This window comes from Rhinopithecus roxellana, chromosome 13 (assembly GCF_007565055.1).
Source record: "Rhinopithecus roxellana isolate Shanxi Qingling chromosome 13, ASM756505v1, whole genome shotgun sequence".
Taxonomy (NCBI): Eukaryota; Metazoa; Chordata; class Mammalia; order Primates; family Cercopithecidae; genus Rhinopithecus; species Rhinopithecus roxellana.
The window spans coordinates 49868791-49888735 of record NC_044561.1 but is presented as its reverse complement, the minus strand read 5'-3'; the positions used below and the strand labels follow the sequence as shown (position 1 = coordinate 49888735).

Genomic DNA, 19945 nt, shown 5'->3' with positions numbered 1-19945 from the left:
GAAGAGACATGTCTGCTCACTTGAGGTCCTCTATTTTTCCGCTGTTCCCCAAAGGAAAGGGGTGATCTCTTAATTCTTTCGTTATGTCCTATTGTACATAACATATAGTGGTAATTCAGAAAAATTACTTCCAATTACATAAATTTTGGACAATGGTATAGTGACTAATACGCTGAAATAGAAAAGTAAGGCATTGTTATCATCGTCTAGTTCGGTCTTTATTGCGACTATATCTGACAATATACGGTAAGCATCTAACCACTTGCCAGTGGCCACAGAGCCACAGCGAGACTAGGTCTCGCTTAAATTCCCAAAAGTGGGTCCCTGTGCTTCAAAACGTCACCACATGGGAACCACAAAAACGTTGCCTCCCCATTTATCACCCCAAGGGCCCAAGAGCCGAGGACTCTGCCCGGCGCTCTTCAGCGGGCACCAGCTGTCAGAAAAGCGGAACTCGCGACGATGACTTTGCCCCTAACGAACATGGCCGCCCTGAGGCTTCGGGCTTTGGGCGGCAGAAGGAGGGTCACGTGAAGAGAATTCCGTTCCTTTATTGGCCCCGTCTCCTGGAAGGGCGGGGTACAATAACCCAACCGGCGCCGGCCTTAAAGGGGCCACCGTTGGATCCGCCGGTGGCCGGCCCTAGGGGCTGGGCGGGCGGGGTGGCGCCGCGCCGGGTTTCTGCCCCTCCCGCGCGGAACGGTGACGGGCGGGGCTGGCGCTGGGAGGCCGTGTCGCTGGGAGCCTGGTGACACCCGGCCGCCGGCCGCCGCGCGATCCCGAGGGGGTTAACCGCGGAGCTGCCGGCCGGGCGCGGACGGGAACGCGTGAGGCGCCGGCGCGCGAGCCCGGCGCAGCCCGCTGGGGCGCATAGGGTCGCGCGGGCGCGGGGATGGAGGACGGCGTGGCCGGGCCCCGGCTCGGGGCGGCGGCGGAGGCGGCCGAGGCGCGAGCGCGGCCCGGGGTGACGCTGCGGCCCTTCGCGCCCCTCTCTGGGCCGGCCGAGGCGGACGAGGGCGGCGGCGACTGGAGCTTCATTGACTGCGAGATGGAGGAGGTAGACCTGCAGGACCTGCCCAGCGCCACCATCGCCTGCCACCTGGACCCGCGCGTGTTCGTGGACGGCCTGTGCCGGGTGAGTGCCGCGCCGGGCGGGCCGTCGGGGCGGAGGGCGGACACTTGTTGCCCCAGGAGGCGGCGCGGGTCACAGCGCCCAGTCCCGGCCGCGAGGGGGCGGGGAGGCAGCGAAGCTCCCCGGGCCGCGGACCCCTCAGGGCTGGGGCGTGGGAGCGGTCCGGTCTCCGAGCACCCCCGGGGCGCGCGCAGCTCACCGCGGGGTCCCACAGGCTCGCCCCGGCCCGGTGTGCGCCCAGGCTTGTGCGACCAGCGGGGTGAATTCGCTCCCCAAGGTGGGGCAGCGCCGCCGCCCCCCGCGCTCTCGCCATGGCCCCACGTTTACGCGCTGGAGGAGGGGGTCACCTCATTCCTAGGGAGGAGGAAACAGACGTTGAGCGGCGACGTGACTCAGTGTTCATAAATAGGACGACGTCCCTGCATTCCCAATCTGCACTACTGGAAGCAAAGCCAATGTTTGGGTGAGGATCCGTGGTTGCTCATTAGCCAGCGGCTAGCCAGTTTTGGTGGAATGGTGTTGGGGGGAAGGGGACCATCTTTCAGACCTTTAGGATATTTAGTCAAGAACCTTGCCCCCTTGTATGAAGGTGTGGCTTGCTGCCATCGGGGACACCCAGTACATGGGGAGTTGACTCCCTCCCCCGCCTCTCCCCCGCAAAATCCACACAATTTAGACACGTTGGAGGGTGAGGGGCAAGTATGAATAATCAATAATGGTGGTGGGGAGGAGAAATTTATTTCAAATCTGCAGTTATTGTGCAGAGCAAAATTTGGACAGCGCGGGCGTCGCAGAATGAAACCGGTCTTTGAGAGATGCCCCATTAGGAGAGCAGCTGTCAAAAAAAGCAGTGCTTTCAGCGCTTGGCTGTGGGTCCACAAATGCTGTCAATGAACTATAGTTGAAGGCTGCTGCCAATACACCACCACTGTGAAACAGAGAATGGTGTGCGTAAATGTCATTTATTTATAACTTGTATGTACGCTTACTTTCTGAAAGGAATTACAATGGCCGTGTGCTTAGGTAAGCTTCCAGACATGCTTTCTAGAGCAACAATTGTCAGGAACTCAGGGTCTTACTGATTGATCTTACTCTAAAACCTTTTCCCCTCCGTATAAACTAAGCGCTAGCCAGCATTTCAGCGCTTTTCCTCAGGCGTTCTAGGCTGTCTTTCTGCTAGAACAAGGTCAAGTAACGTAAGACGGCACTTACTTGCAGTGTTGGAGAGAATTCTTTCCAGTGTTGGAGACAATCCTGAAATTGCGTTGCATGAAAGTTTGCCCACTTCACTAGCTATTCATTTTAACAAATACTTATTGAGACTTTGCTACTTTGTCCTAGGCTCTGAGGCTACATCAGTAAATAAAATAACATTTCAGCCTCCAGGGCGACATTTTTTGGAAGGGAAACAAGCAATGAAGAAATATCAAATATATCAGAAAGTAATGATGCTATAGGAAAGAGTAAGACTTGGAAGGCAGGAGGAGGGAGTGGAGGTCTGGGAGAGGAGGGGAAATGGCTATTTTCCATAAGATGATCAGGGAAGGTCTTACTGACACGGCGATATTTTGAGCAGAGACGATGTAGCTTCATTCAGGCTTTGCTGTTGATTGAGTGCTTACTGTGTTCCAGCCACTGGTTTAGGCCCAGAGGATACAGGGGGGAACATTTCCAGTTCCCTGCTTTCATGGAGCTTAGGATTCAGTGGTTGAGGGGGAGATAGACAATAGGAAAAAGGCAAGTGAACAAGATCATTTCGGATAGTGATAAATGCAATGAAGAGACTGAAACAGGTGAATAGAGAGCAAGGGGAGGGGGCTTGGTCAGAGTGGTCAGGTCCTAATGCTGTGGGGGTTCATGGGTTTTTTTTTGAAGAGCTGGTGAATGGGGGCAGGCCTTAAGGAACCAACAAGGGATGTCCAGGCCTGCAGCCATGAGCAACAGCTGGATGCTGGAGTTGGGGGAGGAAGTCACATGGCCAGAAACCCAGGTGAGGAGCCGCCTGCCAGGAGCTGTAGACTTGAAGGTGTGGAGTTGAGATGCTAAGGCAGGGTACAGGCAGGGAAGAAATTCCCAGACTTCTGATCCCGTTGGCAGAACTCAAAGGGCAGCCAGGAGGCAAGGGAGCCTCAGAAGTGGAGTCCACAGGTTGGGTCATCCTTTCAGGGCCCACAGAAGGGTAGATAATGGCTCTGGGGACAGTGTGGATAAAGGGGACTTACACAGGGGAGTCAGCAGGGAGCCACTTTAGATGGAGTGGCCCAGGGAGGCCTCTGCACAGCCTGGACCAGGCTGACAGGAAGAAGCTTCCTGGGGAGGTGTTTATGTGGCCGGCATCCCGGCAGACGGACTAGCAGATGCAGAAGCTCCAGTGCAGGGTGAACTCCATGTATTTAAAGGACATGAAGGGTTGCATGAGAGACAGAGAGGTGAGTGGTGGCTGAGGCTGGTTGGATAAGCAGCCAGAAAACATCCCCTTGGGGCCATGGTAAGGATTCAGTGTGATTCTAACTGAACAGCCTGGTGGAGAATGGCCTTCAGGAGGGAAACTAGGTGGGCTAGAGAGGAAGCAAGGAAACCTGGTAGGAGGCTGTTGCCATCATCCAGGGGAGATAAGAAGGGAGTGGGACTAGGGTGGTAGTATTGGAGACAGAGAAAGGGGTAGAGCCTCCATCTGAGCCTCTTCTCTCCATTCGGAGAATCTGGAGCTTCAGAATGGGGGTGAGGGAGGGTTGTGCACTGGTGTTCAATTCTAGGGTCCTGTAAGATGTACAGCCATCAGTGAAAACCCAAAAACCAGCTGGACTAAGGGAGTCCCAGTCTCTGAAGGCAAATAGTTCTATGCAGCGGGTAACCCGAGAGCTAAAGTCACGGCAGGTCCTCGGTAAGCCTTCCAGCAAGTGGACCATTTCTCATTTAGCTGAAACCATCCTTCTAGGTGGGAATATGTAGTTTCTGAGGTTTCAGTGTGGCAGCCTTACTATTAAGACTGGGGTGTCACCTTTGGATGATATAATTTAAATGTGAGTCCACTTTAGGTTGGTGGTATCTCCCCTTGTGTAAACAGATCATTAACTGCAGTGCTGACAAAAGTCCCTGGGGGTCTGGCCGTCCCCTCCTTAGCCAGCCTGTTGGATCTGGAGAGTGATGGTGTGAGGAAGAAAGACTGGATCAGACTTCTTTACATACAGTCACATGATTCTGTAAGCTTAGTCTTAAAGGAAAGAAAAAAAATTGACCTGAGCTACAGTTCTTTTGAAAATTTATGTCGGAAGCTGTTTTGTAACTATAATTAGCTTGGCCTGATACGTAAGATTTGTTTTCGTTGGCTGGCTCAGAATCAATATTGTAAATACTGTATAATGAGTTTGTTAATTAAATGTATTAGAGATTCACACTGTTACAGATGAATGAAAACTTTTATTAAAATATGATTATTTTCTGTTTGTACAAATATTTGATGAACATATTCCATTATAGTACTCTTTTTGTGAGTCTTTTTTTCTTTTCTATTTAGAAAAGCAAAGCAATTCAAAATGCTTTGAACCAGTAATTACATGTGCTTTGAATTGCTGAAAATGGTTAGTTGGTTCACTGGAATAAGAGTTTATTCAGTCATCATCAAGCTGACCAGGAATTTAAGAGTTCTCAGATAATATTCTGTTCATTTCCAAGCTGGGAATAGAGCTCTGTATAGTAATGGAAACAAATGCCCCTTTTTCAGTTGTCCAAAATATGAATATATATTTGATTCATAGAGCTTTGCCCGAAGGCTAAGTCAGAAAATTATAGAAAAATTTACTCTTTTCTCTTGAGTAAACTTACTTAAAAAAAAAAAAAAACTCACCTAAGATTTGTGATAGACATAGTATTATGATGACTTTCTTTTAATAACAAACTATTCAGATCAGCATAAAAGGAGTAGAAGTGACATCCTTACATTCTTTATGTGAGTGGAGACCTTTGAGCACGTCACAGTCTCTAGGAAGTTTTGAAAAATTCCCATTTCCAGGCCACTCCAATCCCATTCCAATCTCTGGGGCTGGGAATCGCCTGGGAAGCTCCTCAGATAATTCTAATAGTTGAGGTTGAGATTCGCTGTCTGAAGTCAGGGTTTGGCCTGACCAGAGGCATCTTATGTCTTAAAACGATCCCTGAAAATATGATGAAGCTCCACTTCCAGCTAGATGACTTACCCTTTCTGTGCCTCGATTTCCTGAACTGGCAACCAGGCCCTTGGTCTGCAGGCTTCCTTCTCCTGAGTATTGTTTGACCCTGTGGCCTGCAGGCGGGGTTACTGGCACCCGCAGACCAGGAGATGGGGCATGTCTTTCAACCTCAGGTTGCCTCCCTTCGCGTTAATTGCTCACTCTCCACCCAAACGGCGGATCACGCACTTGGCCTCCCAAAACTTGTTTTCTGGTAGCAAGACATCATTCGAAAGCAATTTGATGATTGAAGTGTTTGAGGACCTAAGGTGGCCCTGCTGATGTACACAGTTTCCACTCCTGAGGTTGTATATACTTGGCTGCATTTCTGCCTGTTCCTTTTCCAAGTCGGTCTGTCGTAGCATATTGTAAAATGTGACATCCTAGCAGGAGAGTAACAGTTGGGTTCTATTGCACTGGAAAATCCAGGCAGTTTTAGGCCATTTTCACTTTTCACCCTAGTGTGAGAGTGAGGCATGCGGTTTCTCAGATTTAAATTATGAATAAAATTTCCCCTTAAATGAACTTATCTCCAATATGGTATGGCGTTTAATTTATTTGGGAAGGTTCAGAATGTTGTATATTTTTGAAAGCTACATGTTACATATGTGCGAAGTTTATTTTCAGTTATCCACTATTTTTCTAATTTTAGGATGTCTGACTCTAAAATCAGATGTTTTTGACATCCAGAGCTGCTTTTAATCCTCCTCACCACTCCACCCCCTAACAAGTGCTTGGTACCCCTCTCATCTCAATCTGCTGTCATCTTCATTACTTACAGCATTTTTTCCTCCATAGCAGTAGCTTTAAATGTTACTGCCTGCAACTTCAGGCTTTTCCAGCCTCAGGACAATTACATAAAGGAACAAAAAATAGGCTTTGTGCTAGAGCAGAATAGCTAAAGCAGGGGGGCTGTTGGTTCCAATGTTTATATTTCAGGCTATATTCTTTGTCTCTTTGTTTCTCTCCTTTAAAAAAAATGTGATCCACTCATTTTCATACATATCACCAAGGGGCCTATTTGTGCAGGTCTGTGAATGCATCACTCCTGGTACAGTAATAGTGACTGTGCACACATCAGCGTGTGTGGGATGGGTAGACCCTGGGTGTACATTTTCTATGCGGAATCATTAGGACTCATCGCAAGGATGTTGGGGAAGTACCAGTCATGTCACATACAGTTCAGTTGTGAGAGACAATATTTTCCTTTGTAAATACTAGTCACCATCAAAGCATGAGCTTGCTGATGAGACACAGCCAATCATTCTGCCTTGATCTCTGAGCATTAGGAGGCTATACCATGGCAGTAGAAAGTAAAAATGGCTCTTCTTGGGAAAAACAGAAACATTTTCAAAGTGTAACATCAGGAGAGTATCAATTACCTTAACTCAAACTTTGACGTTGGGGAAAGGGTTGGCTTCATGTTGTGTAAATTTCAATCATCGTAGAAATTCTTTATTTGATTTAGTTGGGGTAGGGTTGTTTTATTTATTTTCTTCTCTGAAGATTTAATTGGGTTTAATATGCTCACATTCCCCATTGAAGTCTACCTGAGGAGGCTGGGAAGCATACTGGTTAAGGCTATGGGTCTTAAGCATGCCTTTCCCACTTATGCAGTGTGACTCTGGGAAGCTATTTATCCTACCGATGCCTTGGTTTCCCTGCCTGTAAATGGGACTGTTGATAGTACTCACATTTTATAATACACATAAAATGCCTGTCAGAGTGATTGGATCTGTATATACAATATAGGTTTGTGTATTAGTTATCTGCTGCCGTGTAACAAATGAACCCAACATTTAGTGGCTTAAATAATCAATGTTAATTATGTCACAGTGTCTGTGGGTCAGAAATTCAGGGATGGCTTAGGCTGGTGCCCCTGCCTCAGAGTCTCTACCAAGGCTGCAATAAAATACCAGTTGTGGTTTCATCTGAAGGCTGAACTGAAGGAGTGGTATCTACTGCCAGGCTCACTCGTGTGGTGGATGCTGCACCCTCTCCATAGGTGGCTTGCAGCCTGGCAGCAGGCTTTCCTCAGAGCAAGCCAGATGGAATGGGGTCCACCATCTTTTTGTAGCCTAATCTCAGTGATATCCCATCACTTTCACTGTGTTCTATTCTGAGAAGTGAGTCGGTAAGTGCAGATCTCACTCAGGGAGAGGCAATTACAAAAGGGCGTGAATACCAGGACGTGGGGCTCTCTGGGGGCCATCCTATAGGCGAGTGGTCCCCAACATTTTTGGCACTAGGAACCAGTTTCATGGAAGACAGTTTTTCCACAGACCAGGGGGCAGGGAGCTAGTTTCGGGATAATTCAAGTGCATTACATTTACTGTGTACTTTAGTTCTATTATTATATAATAAAATAATTATACAACTCACCGTAATGTAGAATTAGTGGAAGCCCTAAGCTTGTTTCCCTGCAATTAGATGATCCCTTCTGGGGGTAATGGGAGACAGTGACAGATCATCAGGCATTAGATTCTCATAAGGAGCAGGCAACCCAGATCCCCCACATGCACAGTTCACAATAGGGTTCATGCTCCTATGGGACTGTGCTGCCGCCAGAGCTCAGGCAGTAATGTGAGCAATGGGCAGTGGCTGTAAATACAGATGAAGCTTTGCTGGCTCACCCACAGCTCACCTCCTGCTGTGCGGCCTGCTTCCTAACAGGCCATGGACTGGCACTGGTCTGTGGCCCGGAGGTTGGCAACCCCTGCTATAGGCTGCCTACCACAGATAGATATTCGTTAGTACACTTTTTTCTTTGTAAACTTTTTTGACTTCTGTGGAACAATCTGTGTTTAGAAATGCATATGAAGATTTCTTTCTAAGGCCGGGTGTGGCATCTCACGCCTATAATTCCAACACTTTGGGAGGCCAGGAGTTTGAGACCAGCCTGGCCAACATGGTGAAACCCCGTCTCTACTAGCAAATACAAAAATTAGCTCAGCGCCGTGGTGTGCACCTGCAGTCCCAGCTACTTGGGAGGCTGAGGCTGAGAACCGCTTGAACCCTGGAGGCAGAGGTTGCAGTGAGCTGAGATTGCACCACTGCACTCCAGCCTGGGATACAAAGCAAGACTCTGTCTCAAAAGAAAAAAAGAAAGGGGAGCAAATGCAAACGAATCCCTGACATTATTAAAAAGACTTATTTGGGGGTGGGGGGGGAAGGATTTTTTTTCTAATCTGATTTTTTTCTTTTTAGCTTCAGCTCCATAAAAGAATACAGTTTTAGCCGCTACAGTTTAACATGGAACGCTTCATTGAGAGGACTATAGCTAGGTTACTAAGTTTCTAAGTATCAAGAGCAGTTACCCACCGTATTTCTGAACAAAGAACTCGGGAAACTAAACCTTTTATAACTTGGAAAGGTCCAGTACTTTTCCTTTAGTTACTAATTTCAGCAGGTGCCACATGAAATTCCCATGTGCAATCATAATTAATGCCAAAGAGAGAGATATTTGAGGTCAGCCTGAATTCACAATTCAGAGACAAAAATGTCATTTAATTCATAAAGTTCCTCAACATAACAATAACTTGTCTTATTTTATCACTGTATTAATCTTCTCAGGCTGCCATAACAAAAAACGCAGACTAGGAGGCTTGAGCAACAGAAATGTATTTCCCACAGTTCTGGAGGCTGCAAGTCTGAGGTCAGGGTCCCAGCATGGTCCGTTGCTGGTGAGGCCTCTCCTCTGGGGTGCAGATGGCCCCCTTCCCCCGTGTCCCTTCGTGGTCTTTCCTCAGTGTGTGGAGAGAGCAGCAAGCTCTCTGGTGTCTCTTCTTATAAGAACACTAATCCTCTTACATTAGGGCCCCACCCTTCCGACCTCCTTTAGCCTAATTACTTCCTTAGAGGCCTCATCTCCAAATAAAGCCACACTGGGGATTAGGGCTTCCGCATTTGGATTTGGGGGATGCAAGCATTTAGTCCTTAATAATCACCTTTAATTTTTGTTAATCTTTGTGCTTTAAAGATAATAAAATAGTTTCTGTTCATTAATATGAAGTGCTTTATTTTGTATATTAAGTACCCTGTTTATGTAATACATGTCACGGGTGCACCTAGCTGGGGCCAGTGTCACAGGCAGTAAAGGAATTTACCAAGACAGTTGTAGGTAAAGAAAGCCAGATTTATTAGAGAAAGTATGAAAATATGTTGCAGGGGTGCAACAGGCAGCACAGCAGAGAGGGGGCTGTCTGCCAAGCAGCAGAGGCTGGAAGGAAGTTTTATAGTGTTGTGCTGGAGGGGGCTATGTGCTGAACAAGGTCACCGTGCCTGGGGGTTGTTTGTGATTAGCCATTTCTCAGAATTACTGTTCATTGCTCTGCCCCATCTGGGGCCCTTTTCTCATTGTTGTTTACTTATCAGGACTCCACAATATATATCATTTTATCTGTATAAGAACCCTATGGCATAGGTACTGTTATCATCCCCATTCTACAGAGGAGGAATCTGAGGCCAAGTAACCTGTCTGAGGTCACATAGGTAAGGAACTGTTGATCCCTAGACTCAAACCCAATTTCAGCTAACTCTAAAGCCTGTGCTACTGCTCATCATCTTTTTTTTTTTTTTTTTTTTTTTGAGGCAGAGTCTTGCTCTGTTGCCCAGGCTGGAGTAAAATGGCACGATCTTGGCTCACTGCAACCTCCGCCTCCCAGGTTGAAGTGATTCTCCTGCCTCAGCCTCCTGAATAGCTGGGATTATAGGCGCCTGCCACCACACCCAACTAATTTTTGTATTTTCAGTAGACATGAGGTTTCACCATGTTGGCCAGGTTGGTCTCGAACTCCTGACCTTGTGATCCACCCACCTTGGCCTCCCAAAGTGCTAGGATTACAAGCGTGAGCCACTGTGCCCAGCTGCTGCTCATCATCTTAAAGTGTGGCATTAATGCAAGTGAATTTTTCATATACCTTTCACATCTCATTTCAATCCTAGGACAGTTCTGTGAAGAGAGTATTTTTACCTATGGGAAACCGAGATTCACACGAGTTACGACTTTTCATTCTTTCCGTCATGTATTTATATTGTATTTGGGTTCTCTAGAGGGACAGAACTAATAGGATAGATCGATATATATAAAGGGGAGTTAAAGGGGAATTCATTAAGGAGTATTGACTCACACAATCCCAAGGTAAGGTCCGACAATAGGTTGTCTACAAGCTGAGGAGCAAGGAAGCCAGTCTGAGTCCCAAAGCTGAAGAATTTGGAGTCTGATGTTCGAGAGCAGGAAGCATCCAGCACAGGAGAAAGATGTAGGCTGGGAGGCTAAGCCAGTCTACTCTTTACACAATCTTCTGCCTGTTTTTATTCTGGCAGCTGATTAGATGGTGCCCACCCAGATAGAGGGTGGGTCTGCCTTTCCCAGCCCACTGACTCAAATGTTAATCTCCTTTGGCAACGCCCTCACAGACACATTCAGGAACAATACTTTGCATCCTTCAATCCAATCAAGTTGACACTTAATATTAACTATCACATATATGTAATGGATGTTTATGCATGCCAATGGCGTGCCAGGCGGGTGGCACCCTGGTGCTCAGGTGGAAGGCAATACCTGGACACTGGCGCCAGGCAGACCCAGATTTGAATCCTGGCTCCATCATTCCATTCATTCATTCATTTATTCAACGCATACCTTTTGGGTGCCATCTATGTTCTGAGCACTGTGCTGGTTGCAAAACCGGCTACAGGACCCCAGGCTGGCAGCCCACTTCCCCAGTGTAAGGAGGGCACAGCCCTAGATAGATCTTGGTGAATGACAAACACCACCTCTCCCTTCATGGAGCTCACAGCCCACTTGCCTCTCACTCCCCACACCCTCATAAGGTAAATCTGACTTTTCCAAGTAGGAATCTGCTCAAAAAAGAGCATTTCTTCAGTGCAATCCTAGCTCTCTTCCATACAGCTTCTCTGGCTTCCACCCATACCCTGTTTTGTCCAGCATTTGGCTAGAGAGGAGATACATTTCAGTCGCTTGAACTTTGTGTCTTCAATTGGTCTTGGAAACATACGCAGTACTGATCTGAGATGAACCGTGTGTCAGGGATGATTTAGATGATCCCAAGATGACTGAGTGCTGTGGCTTATCCCTGTAATTCCAGCACTTTGGGAGGCTGAGGCAGGCAGATCACCTGAGGTCAGGAGTTCAAGACCAGCCTGGCCAACATGGCAAAAGCCCATCTCTACTAAAAAATACAAAAACTAGCCAGGTGTGGTGGTGGGCGCCTGTAATCCTAGCTACTTGGGAGGCTAAGGCAGGAGAATTGCTTGAACCCAGGAGGCGGAGTTTGCAGTGAGCCAAAGTCGTGCCACCGCACTCCAGCCTGGACGACAGAGCGAGCTGCGTCTCAGAAAGAAAAAAAAGTGGCCCCAAGACGGATTCTGTCTGGTTACTGCTTGAAGATTTGCCAAAAATAGCCTCGCAAGGCCGGATCACTTGAGTAAAATGTTTCTCAAAACACCTGCCAGTCATCGAAGACTTTTCCAAATGTCATGATAGCAATATTGATTGATAGGGTGACATGTCTCATCCCACTTTGTCCATCCTGGTTTATGCCTGTCATCCAAGGAAAATCATTAGTAGCAATCCCTCCCACTCTGAAGCTTGAATGATGAATTGTAATTAGTAATTATACCATCAATTATAGGTCCCCTATTTACTTAGCACTTACCACTTGTGCCAGATATTTTAAGTACATCACCTCTTTGAATCCTTCTTACAGCCTTCTAAGATATATACTATTATTTCCCCGTTTCATAGATGAAGGAGACTTCTTCACCCTTTATAAAAATAATAAGCACTGTGGAATCCCAGGGTAACTGGATATCCGACTCTGGGGTTCTCGAAGTCCTGGGGCAAGAAGATTCTTCCGAGGCTGTGCCTTTCATCTCTTCAATGAGAAATTCGTGCTGAGAAGGGTGACGAAATGTCCTCGAGGGTGCTCAATAGATATTGGCAGAACTCAAAAGCAGGTCTTTTTTTCTTGCAGCCTGCTGGTTTTATTCTGCCCACTTAATTCTCTGACGAATAATGTTCTCCCCTTTCCCAGAGCCATCCAAAAGAACCAGGAGCATACAAACCGGGAGGACTTCGGGAGTCTAAGCCAGCTGAAACAGGGGTACCCGGTAACATTGCCAGGGAAGGCTGTCCCCAGGCCGCAGGTAGGGGCTGCAGGAGAGCAGTCTCCAGCTTGTGGAGGGGCCGGAGAGCTTTGCACCTAGGGCTAGTCCAATGCTGGTCAAAGACCAGTGGTCACCGCTGGGGGGCAGTAACTTCATGTGTGTTCTGCAGTGGAGCTTGCTGGTTGACTTACACTTTATTTCAGGCATCAAAGGCAAAGTGCACTTTCAGAAGGGAGAAGTCATGCCTTTTGCTGCAGAGAAGCTATTATTATAAAGATAAGTGTGTAATTGAACCTTTCAAGTGGAGAGACACCCCTCTCCCTCCAGCAGAAACCATGCAGGTGAGAAAGCCGCTTCCTGAGTGGACCTATTCCCTGCTGCTGGGAGATGCTGTCCCCGTTGTTTAGAATACAAATAGGTGAGCGAGATCACCTGAGGGGGAGACTTTTGAAAGGAATGACCCTCCTCCTGAAGATGACTGAAATTATCAGCATTATTATGAAGAGAATATGAAATATGAAAAATCAGCATAAAGAAATACAGAGAGAGAACTTAGATGAAAACATTTTATTTCAGAGATAATGGGAATTTTCTGAGCGGGCTTCAGATACTAGGTTACTCAGTAGATTAAGCAGGAAAAGCTTTTGCTAGTAGGCAGGACACCCGGAGGATTCCAGAATTACACCGCTCTGGTCCAGTAGTGACAGTGTTCTGGGCTGGAGTCACGATGCTGGGGAATTTGTACAGCTTCCCTCACATGCATCCAACCTGTGGTTCTCAGGGCTGGTCCGCAATCAGTGCAACTGCTGTGCGGCTCCTCAAAACAGACCACCCTTCAGAAAAATTCGCTGTGTTACAGTTCATGAACTGCCTGGAAACACCTGCAGGTGTCTGGAAAGTGATTCGGGGTGCATTACATTGGTATCACTTTCTAGAATAGCTGAATTCGAGATGTATCTTTCAACCTAGATACAGGGTGAAATGGGGTGGGGGTAGAGAGCTTGTTGGTTGCGGGGGTGACTTCAGCATAGAACATTCTGTGTTGCGTTTGTGGCTTGGAATGAAGTGGACGCAGCTGGCTGCCTTCAGGGCTGTGCCTGAGATTCTGAGCATCTTCAGCTTTGTGTCTGTAAAGAGGGCTAGATGGTGGCTTACTAGGATGCTATGAGAATTGCATGTAGCATAGTAACCTTTGTGATCGTATCGAGGACAGGAGGTACTCAGAAAATATTTATTTAGTCTTTATCAAGGATCTTGTTTTCGTGTCAATGAGTATATTGTTACCGGTTTTATCTTAGGTCACTGTTTAATTTTTGCTTATTTTTCTCTGTATTTATTCTCTTTTCCCTAGGTGCAGGTTTTGTTGCTGCTTATTAATCTTAGTAATTTTCATGGCTCAGCTGAGAGTGCAGTGAGTGTGAAGGTGTGTATACCTACACTTGTGATCACTGTTATCTCTGAATGCTGAATGTGGACAGCATTCACCTTTATGGATGGACACCTACCTTAGTTTAGAGTTGTTCTTGTTAAACTACAGCAATGTACAGCAGTCGGGAGGATTGGCCGGGATTCAAATCCCAGCTCTGCCAGCAACTGGCTGTGTGACCTTGGGCAAGTAACTTAACTTCTCTGTTCTTAGGACTCCTGGTTTATCAAGTAGGATTATAAAAGCCCCTACCTCCTGGGGTTGTGTTGTGAGGATGAAAGGGCATAATACAAATAGAGAGCTTACAATAATATCAGGCTCATAGTAAGTGGTTAGTGTGAGTTAGCAATTTTATTAAAATGCAGAGATTACAGTGTCTACATTGCTTGCAGCTGCTTAACCTGTTCCTGGAACAGTGCCTGCCACATAGTAGGCACTTAATAAATATTTGTGTATCAGTGGAAGTAAAAAACCATCATGAACATGAAAATATTGTTCAGTCTATTAAACAGTAAACTTTATTTTCCCATGAGTAACTTAGGCACTTTCAGAAACTGTGTGTATTTTTTCAGGCCAGTGGGTTCTGCAGCTTAAAAATGTGCCTGCATGCATGTGTGTTTGTGAAGTCATGTGCATGTGTGTATGAAATGAGCAGATTTAGATGCTGAATATTCAGAATACCATAGCACCATATATGCTATGCCAGCAGACTAGCATGGCTTATTAACACTTATAAATTCTTGGAAAAACCTGTATTAATTCCACTATAGTATGTTGAGACTTTGCTAAAAGGATGTTTTAATGTGAAATGAGCTTTACTACAAAGTTGCAAAAAACTTAAGATTGTAAACACTTTTTTGAAAATAAATCTCAACATAATGAATATGAAGGCCTCATGAACCATAAACCATAAAAATCATTATTATTGAAGAAAGAAATCCTAGGCTTCTTAGTACAATTTAAAATAAAAATATTGTAACTGAGAAATAAATGCTAATGCTTGGTGGTGAGGTTTTTCTCCTGTCTCCTCACCTCCTTTCCTTTCTCTCCCTCTCTCCTGACCTTCCACTTCCCCTCCTTTCTCCCTTCTCTGTCCTGATTCCTAGAATGCCTTTTAGAGGAAAAACAGACCTTTTCGGAAATACATTGTCATCTGCTAAATCTCCACCTACCGCACCAGCCAGCCCCAGCACCCTGCTAGGAGGTGGCTGGTTATTCTTTGCCATATCTTGCCCTAAGAGGGCAAAATCAACTTGTGATAGTTCCTGTCTCTGAATGCTGCCCTGGTTTCCATTAGATTATGCTGGGGAAGATGACCTTTCTTAATGAAAGTAGGCAGCACCCTGCTGTGCTTTTAATTAAGTGAACTAACCTTTAAAAACACAATTCTCAGCCCTGCAGCAGCATGCCACCCAGCAGTCTGTCCCCAGTGATGGTACGTGAGCCACCTGTGTCATAGGGAGGTACCAGGGACTGAAGATCGGAGTGAGGGGCTTTAGCATAGAGTGATCTAGACTCGTGGTTGTTGGGGCCAGTTCTCTGTGCTTTAGGTTCAGGGTTACTTGTCCCTTATCTGCCCTTCTAGCCAGAGAACACAACATAGCCATTACAAGCTGACTCAAGCAAAAAGTTATCCTCCAGTTGCAATAGGTCTCCACCTGTTGCTCTTGCTGCCCACGAGGCTATTTAATGGCACTGGGGAGAAATGCCTGAAGAGCACGACTCATAGTAAGTACCATTTGCTGATAGTCAGCATCAACTATAGATTGCCACATTCATTAGATGATTTTTTAATGATCAACTATCACTTTGTTAATTATGCCTCAAATCACAGAGGCGTAATTAACTATCAAAGTAATAGTTGGTACCCCATCTTCTCTCAGCCCTTCTTTAGGGATAGCCTCTGTTGAGTGTACGTGTAGCGTTTCACACACACGTATAAACATATGTGGTGTATTTGGAAAGATAAATACACTTAAATACGTACCATCTGCATGTTTACATTACATAGTATTAGATTGCATACTATATTTTTGCTACTTGGCTTTTTAACATGTTGTGGATATCTTGTCAGTAGACTCAATGCCTTTCTTTTTTCTGAAACAGTCTCACTCTGTGGCCCAGGCTGGAGTGCGGTGACGTGATCTCAGCTCACTGCAACCTCCACCTCCCGGGTTCAAACGATTCTCCTGCCTCAGCCTCCTGAGTAACTGGGATTACAGCCACCTGCCACCATGCCCAGCTAATTTAATGCATTTCTTTTGATGACTACCTGATGATTTATGATTAGATCATAACACAACTCAACCAGCTATTCCTATTGATTGTCATTTAGGTTGTTTCCAGGTTTTTTCCCTATTATAAATAATGTTGCAAACAGCATTCTTTGTTTCTTATGTAAATGTATTTGTAAGATACATTGCTAGAAGTGGAATTTCTGAGCCAGAAGTATGGTTACTTTACGTTTTGATAGATATTGTCAGTTTGCTCTGCAAACTGTTTATACTGATGTATTACCCCCAGCATTGCACGAGTTCCTCTCTGCCCACATTCTCGCCAGTACTGGGGAATTAGAAATCATTTTGAATCATTGCCAGGATCTCTGATAGATGTAAAATAGTATCTCCTTGTTTGAATTTGCTTTTCCTTAATTAGGAACAAAGCTGACTCTCCAATATGCTTATTAGTCAGTTTTTGCTTTTTGTTTCCTCTGTAAACTGATTGTGTATATCTTGCGCTACTTTTCTGGTGAGTTTGTCATCTGTACTTAGGAATATGTAAGTTGTTTGCTTATTAAGGAAATTAATACCTTACTGCATATATTACAGATATTTTCTCCAGTTTGCCATTTGATTTTGTGGTGCTTTTACTCCATAGAAATTTGTATTATTTTTATTTGTAGTTCAGATGCAGAAACGTTGCCTTCCTTTCTTCTGAGGTTGTCTCATACTTAGGCCAAGATGTATAGGAGTAGGTTTTCTTCTAGAACTTTTACAGTTCATTGTTGATGTTTGCCTTTAATTCACTGGATCTTCTGGTATGAGAAGTGAGTTAGATTTCTGGTTTTCTTGTTTGCATGTTACCTGTGGGGTGTTCCAATATTGTTTACTAAGCAGTGCTCTTTCTTTGAAGATTTGAAATACCACCTAAATGACCAAATATACTCTTCCATCAGGATTCTTCTCTTGATCTTTTCGTTCATTTCTAAGCCAGTGTCATACTGTTTTCATGACTGTGACCTTACATTTTAGCCTGGTTTAACAATTAATACAGTGAATTCTCCTATTCTTCTTTTTCCGTATTTGTTTTCCTGGCTAGTATCATTTGCTTCTTCTTTGGGAACTCCAGAAGTGTTCTGTTACTTTCAAACTATCTTCTACTCCCTTCCAAGAAAGAAAATGAAAATGGAACATCCAAGCCCATTGATATTTTGAGTGAGATTGCTTTGGCTTTATGGTTACTTAGGAAGAGTTGACGTTATATCTTAGGTTCCTATGGTGTTATTGGCTTATGTAAGCCATCTTTTCTGCTACTCAGTACAGTGTTGAAGTTTTCTTTATATAGACCATATCTATTTCTTTAGTTTGTTTATTTATGTTTTTTTCTTCAATATGAACATTCTTAAGTAAATTTAAGAAATTATTTTAAAATGGGATTTTAAAATTACACTTATTTTTACCTCTATATAGAGAAAATTATTGTTTCTATGTATTAACTTTGTAACCAACCACCTGTACTAAAGCCTCTGACTATTTCTAATAGTTGATTCTTTTGCATTTTCTAGGTATAAAATCTTATCACCTGCAAATAACGATGATTTTTCCATCTTGTTTATAATACTCCAAGTTGCATTTCAACATTAAATTATAGAGGCAGCAGATGGGTATTCTAATCTTATGGAAACATGCTAATCTTTCACCACTGACCGTAGCCTGGGTGTGGCAATATGGTATTTTATCTCACCTTCATGTATCTTGACGACTTTCCCTGTAACGGACCTAGTTACCCCAATAGACACATCTAGTTTTCTTTCATTACTTTTACATAGGCTACAAGCTGACACACAATTCTTCTTTAAAGAAGCGGCTTCCCGAATGTTCTGTGAGCCACATCTCCATCGGCACGGTCTCGATGCTGCCCCATGGAGATCTGCCTAGGGTAATGAGAATGTCCTGTATCCACCCTGTCCACTGCAGTGACCACTGGCCACTTGTGGCCACTGGGTGCTTGAAATGTGGTGGCTATGACCGAGGAACTGAACTTTTAATTTTTTTTCATTTTAATTAATTTTCATTTAAATCGTCACACGTTATTGAGCACTTAAAATGTAGCTAGTACGACTGAGGAGTGTTTACTTTTAGCTAATTTTCATTGAAATAGCCCCATGTGGCTGGTAGCCACAGAATTGGGCTGCACGGGTTCCTCGCTCATTCATGGCAGGGTAAGATATGAATGCTAGAAAGGCCCTGGTGACTACTCGCTATGCCCAGAGATGCTGAGATTGGGCCCACGTCACACAGCAAGTTCATAATGAAACTGAAACTGGGAGCCCAGGATTCTTACTCTCCATCTCAAGCTGGTGTCGCTGTCCGATCCCTACTTTACTCCTCCACTCCGATTTCCCTTCTGTAAGTTATCACCGAAGTCCCAGTGTGTGCAGACCAACGCACAGCACAGTCAGCAAGCCCGAGCCTCGCGGACACCTGATCTAGTGTGGGTTCAGCCAAGGGCTGTGCAGTTGTGGAGTTTCCAGCCGAGTTCCTTCACTCCACAGTGTAAAGGTTCTCACAAGATAAAGGCAGGGAGGCAAAGTCCCTGGCCCTTTGTCGAGGTGGAAAGCGCCACGAGGCACTGTGTTGGTGTTCCATTATCATCAGGAAATGCCCGTACGGGTCCGAATGTATTTTCCAGTCCTTCTAACAGAAGACTTTCTGTATCTTCTGCATGGCAGCAGGGGTTGCTCTTGTCCCTGAGACTGCTCTAAACCTTACGAGAACCCAGCCTGCCGTGGTCAGGGAATGGAGAGAATATAGAAAGCAGAGCCTTCAAGAAGGCCCTCAGCCGAGGCTCCAGCGGGCAAGGAGGCTCCCGGTCACAGAGGAGCCATAGCCTTGCTTGCACTTTGAGTTCTTCCAACTGTAGCCAACTCTTTCTCTCTTTCCCCAGTGAGGGGGTTCCCTGCATCAGTCCCTGGGCCCCTGTGGGTCTCTTCAGCCTTCCCTCCCAGTCGTTCATTCAAACGAAGCAGGAGGAACCATGCTACAGAGACTCTTGGCTTTTTTTGGAGGGCAGGAAGGCCTCCGCTCAACCTGGAGATCACCTGTTGGAGCTTAGAGGTTAAGAAGGTCGGACACTTGGTCTTCTTCCTGGCACTGCTGCTCCCTGGTAGCAAGGCCATGGGTGCCTCAGTTTGCCCACTTGTCGGATGGGGCTCGTAATAGCCACCTCACAGGGCTCCGGGAATGAGGACATGAGTCCACAGACAGAAAGTGCTCAGAGTCCACCCTCCACATGTATCAGCACTGATCCACCTGCTCTACCTGCTCCGAGGGCAGGTGACCTCCAGGCGGGGCCCCCTCTGCTCCTTGGGGAGAATCCTTGAGGCAGCCTTATCTGGGGAGCACGGCCTACATCTGCGTAGATGGGCTGTGTGGGGGACCCCCAGACTCCCCTTTTCACAGCTGGACCACATATATATCCCACCCCTGCCGGGAGGTGGTCAGCTTATTCAACACCACAGGTCCCCAGCTCCTTGGGGCAGCCTGCCCAGTGGCCCCCATCAGAGCCGTCCAGGCACTGTGTGAGTGGGTGTTGGGAGCAGTGCCCTTCCAGTGGCCGGCGAAGGCAGTGTGCATGCCTGAATCTGCTGCCAGTTAAGAAGTCAACTCCTCAGGTGGGACAAGGAGCCTGGCCCTCCTGGGAACCTGAGCAGATTGCACAGTTTCCCTTTCTCAGCACAGCTCCTGCGCCGGCTTATGTAACAGCAACAACCTGCAGAGCCTGAGCTCCGGGGCTCATTTCCAGACCTGAAGTCTGTGATGAATAGAT

The 19945-nt window shown here is 46.0% G+C and overlaps 1 protein-coding gene across 1 annotated transcript in view; it reads left to right on the top strand.

The window, feature by feature from the left end:
- Positions 1-623: 623 nt before the first annotated feature.
- The window catches only part of RCAN1 (regulator of calcineurin 1), a 97938-nt gene continuing 78616 nt past the window's right edge, over positions 624-19945 (top strand). Inside the window, exon 1 of the mRNA XM_010358869.2 lies at positions 624-1135. Within this exon, the coding sequence (XP_010357171.1) occupies positions 893-1135 (243 nt within the window). The 5' untranslated portion in view covers positions 624-892. The remainder of the gene's footprint in view (positions 1136-19945) is intronic.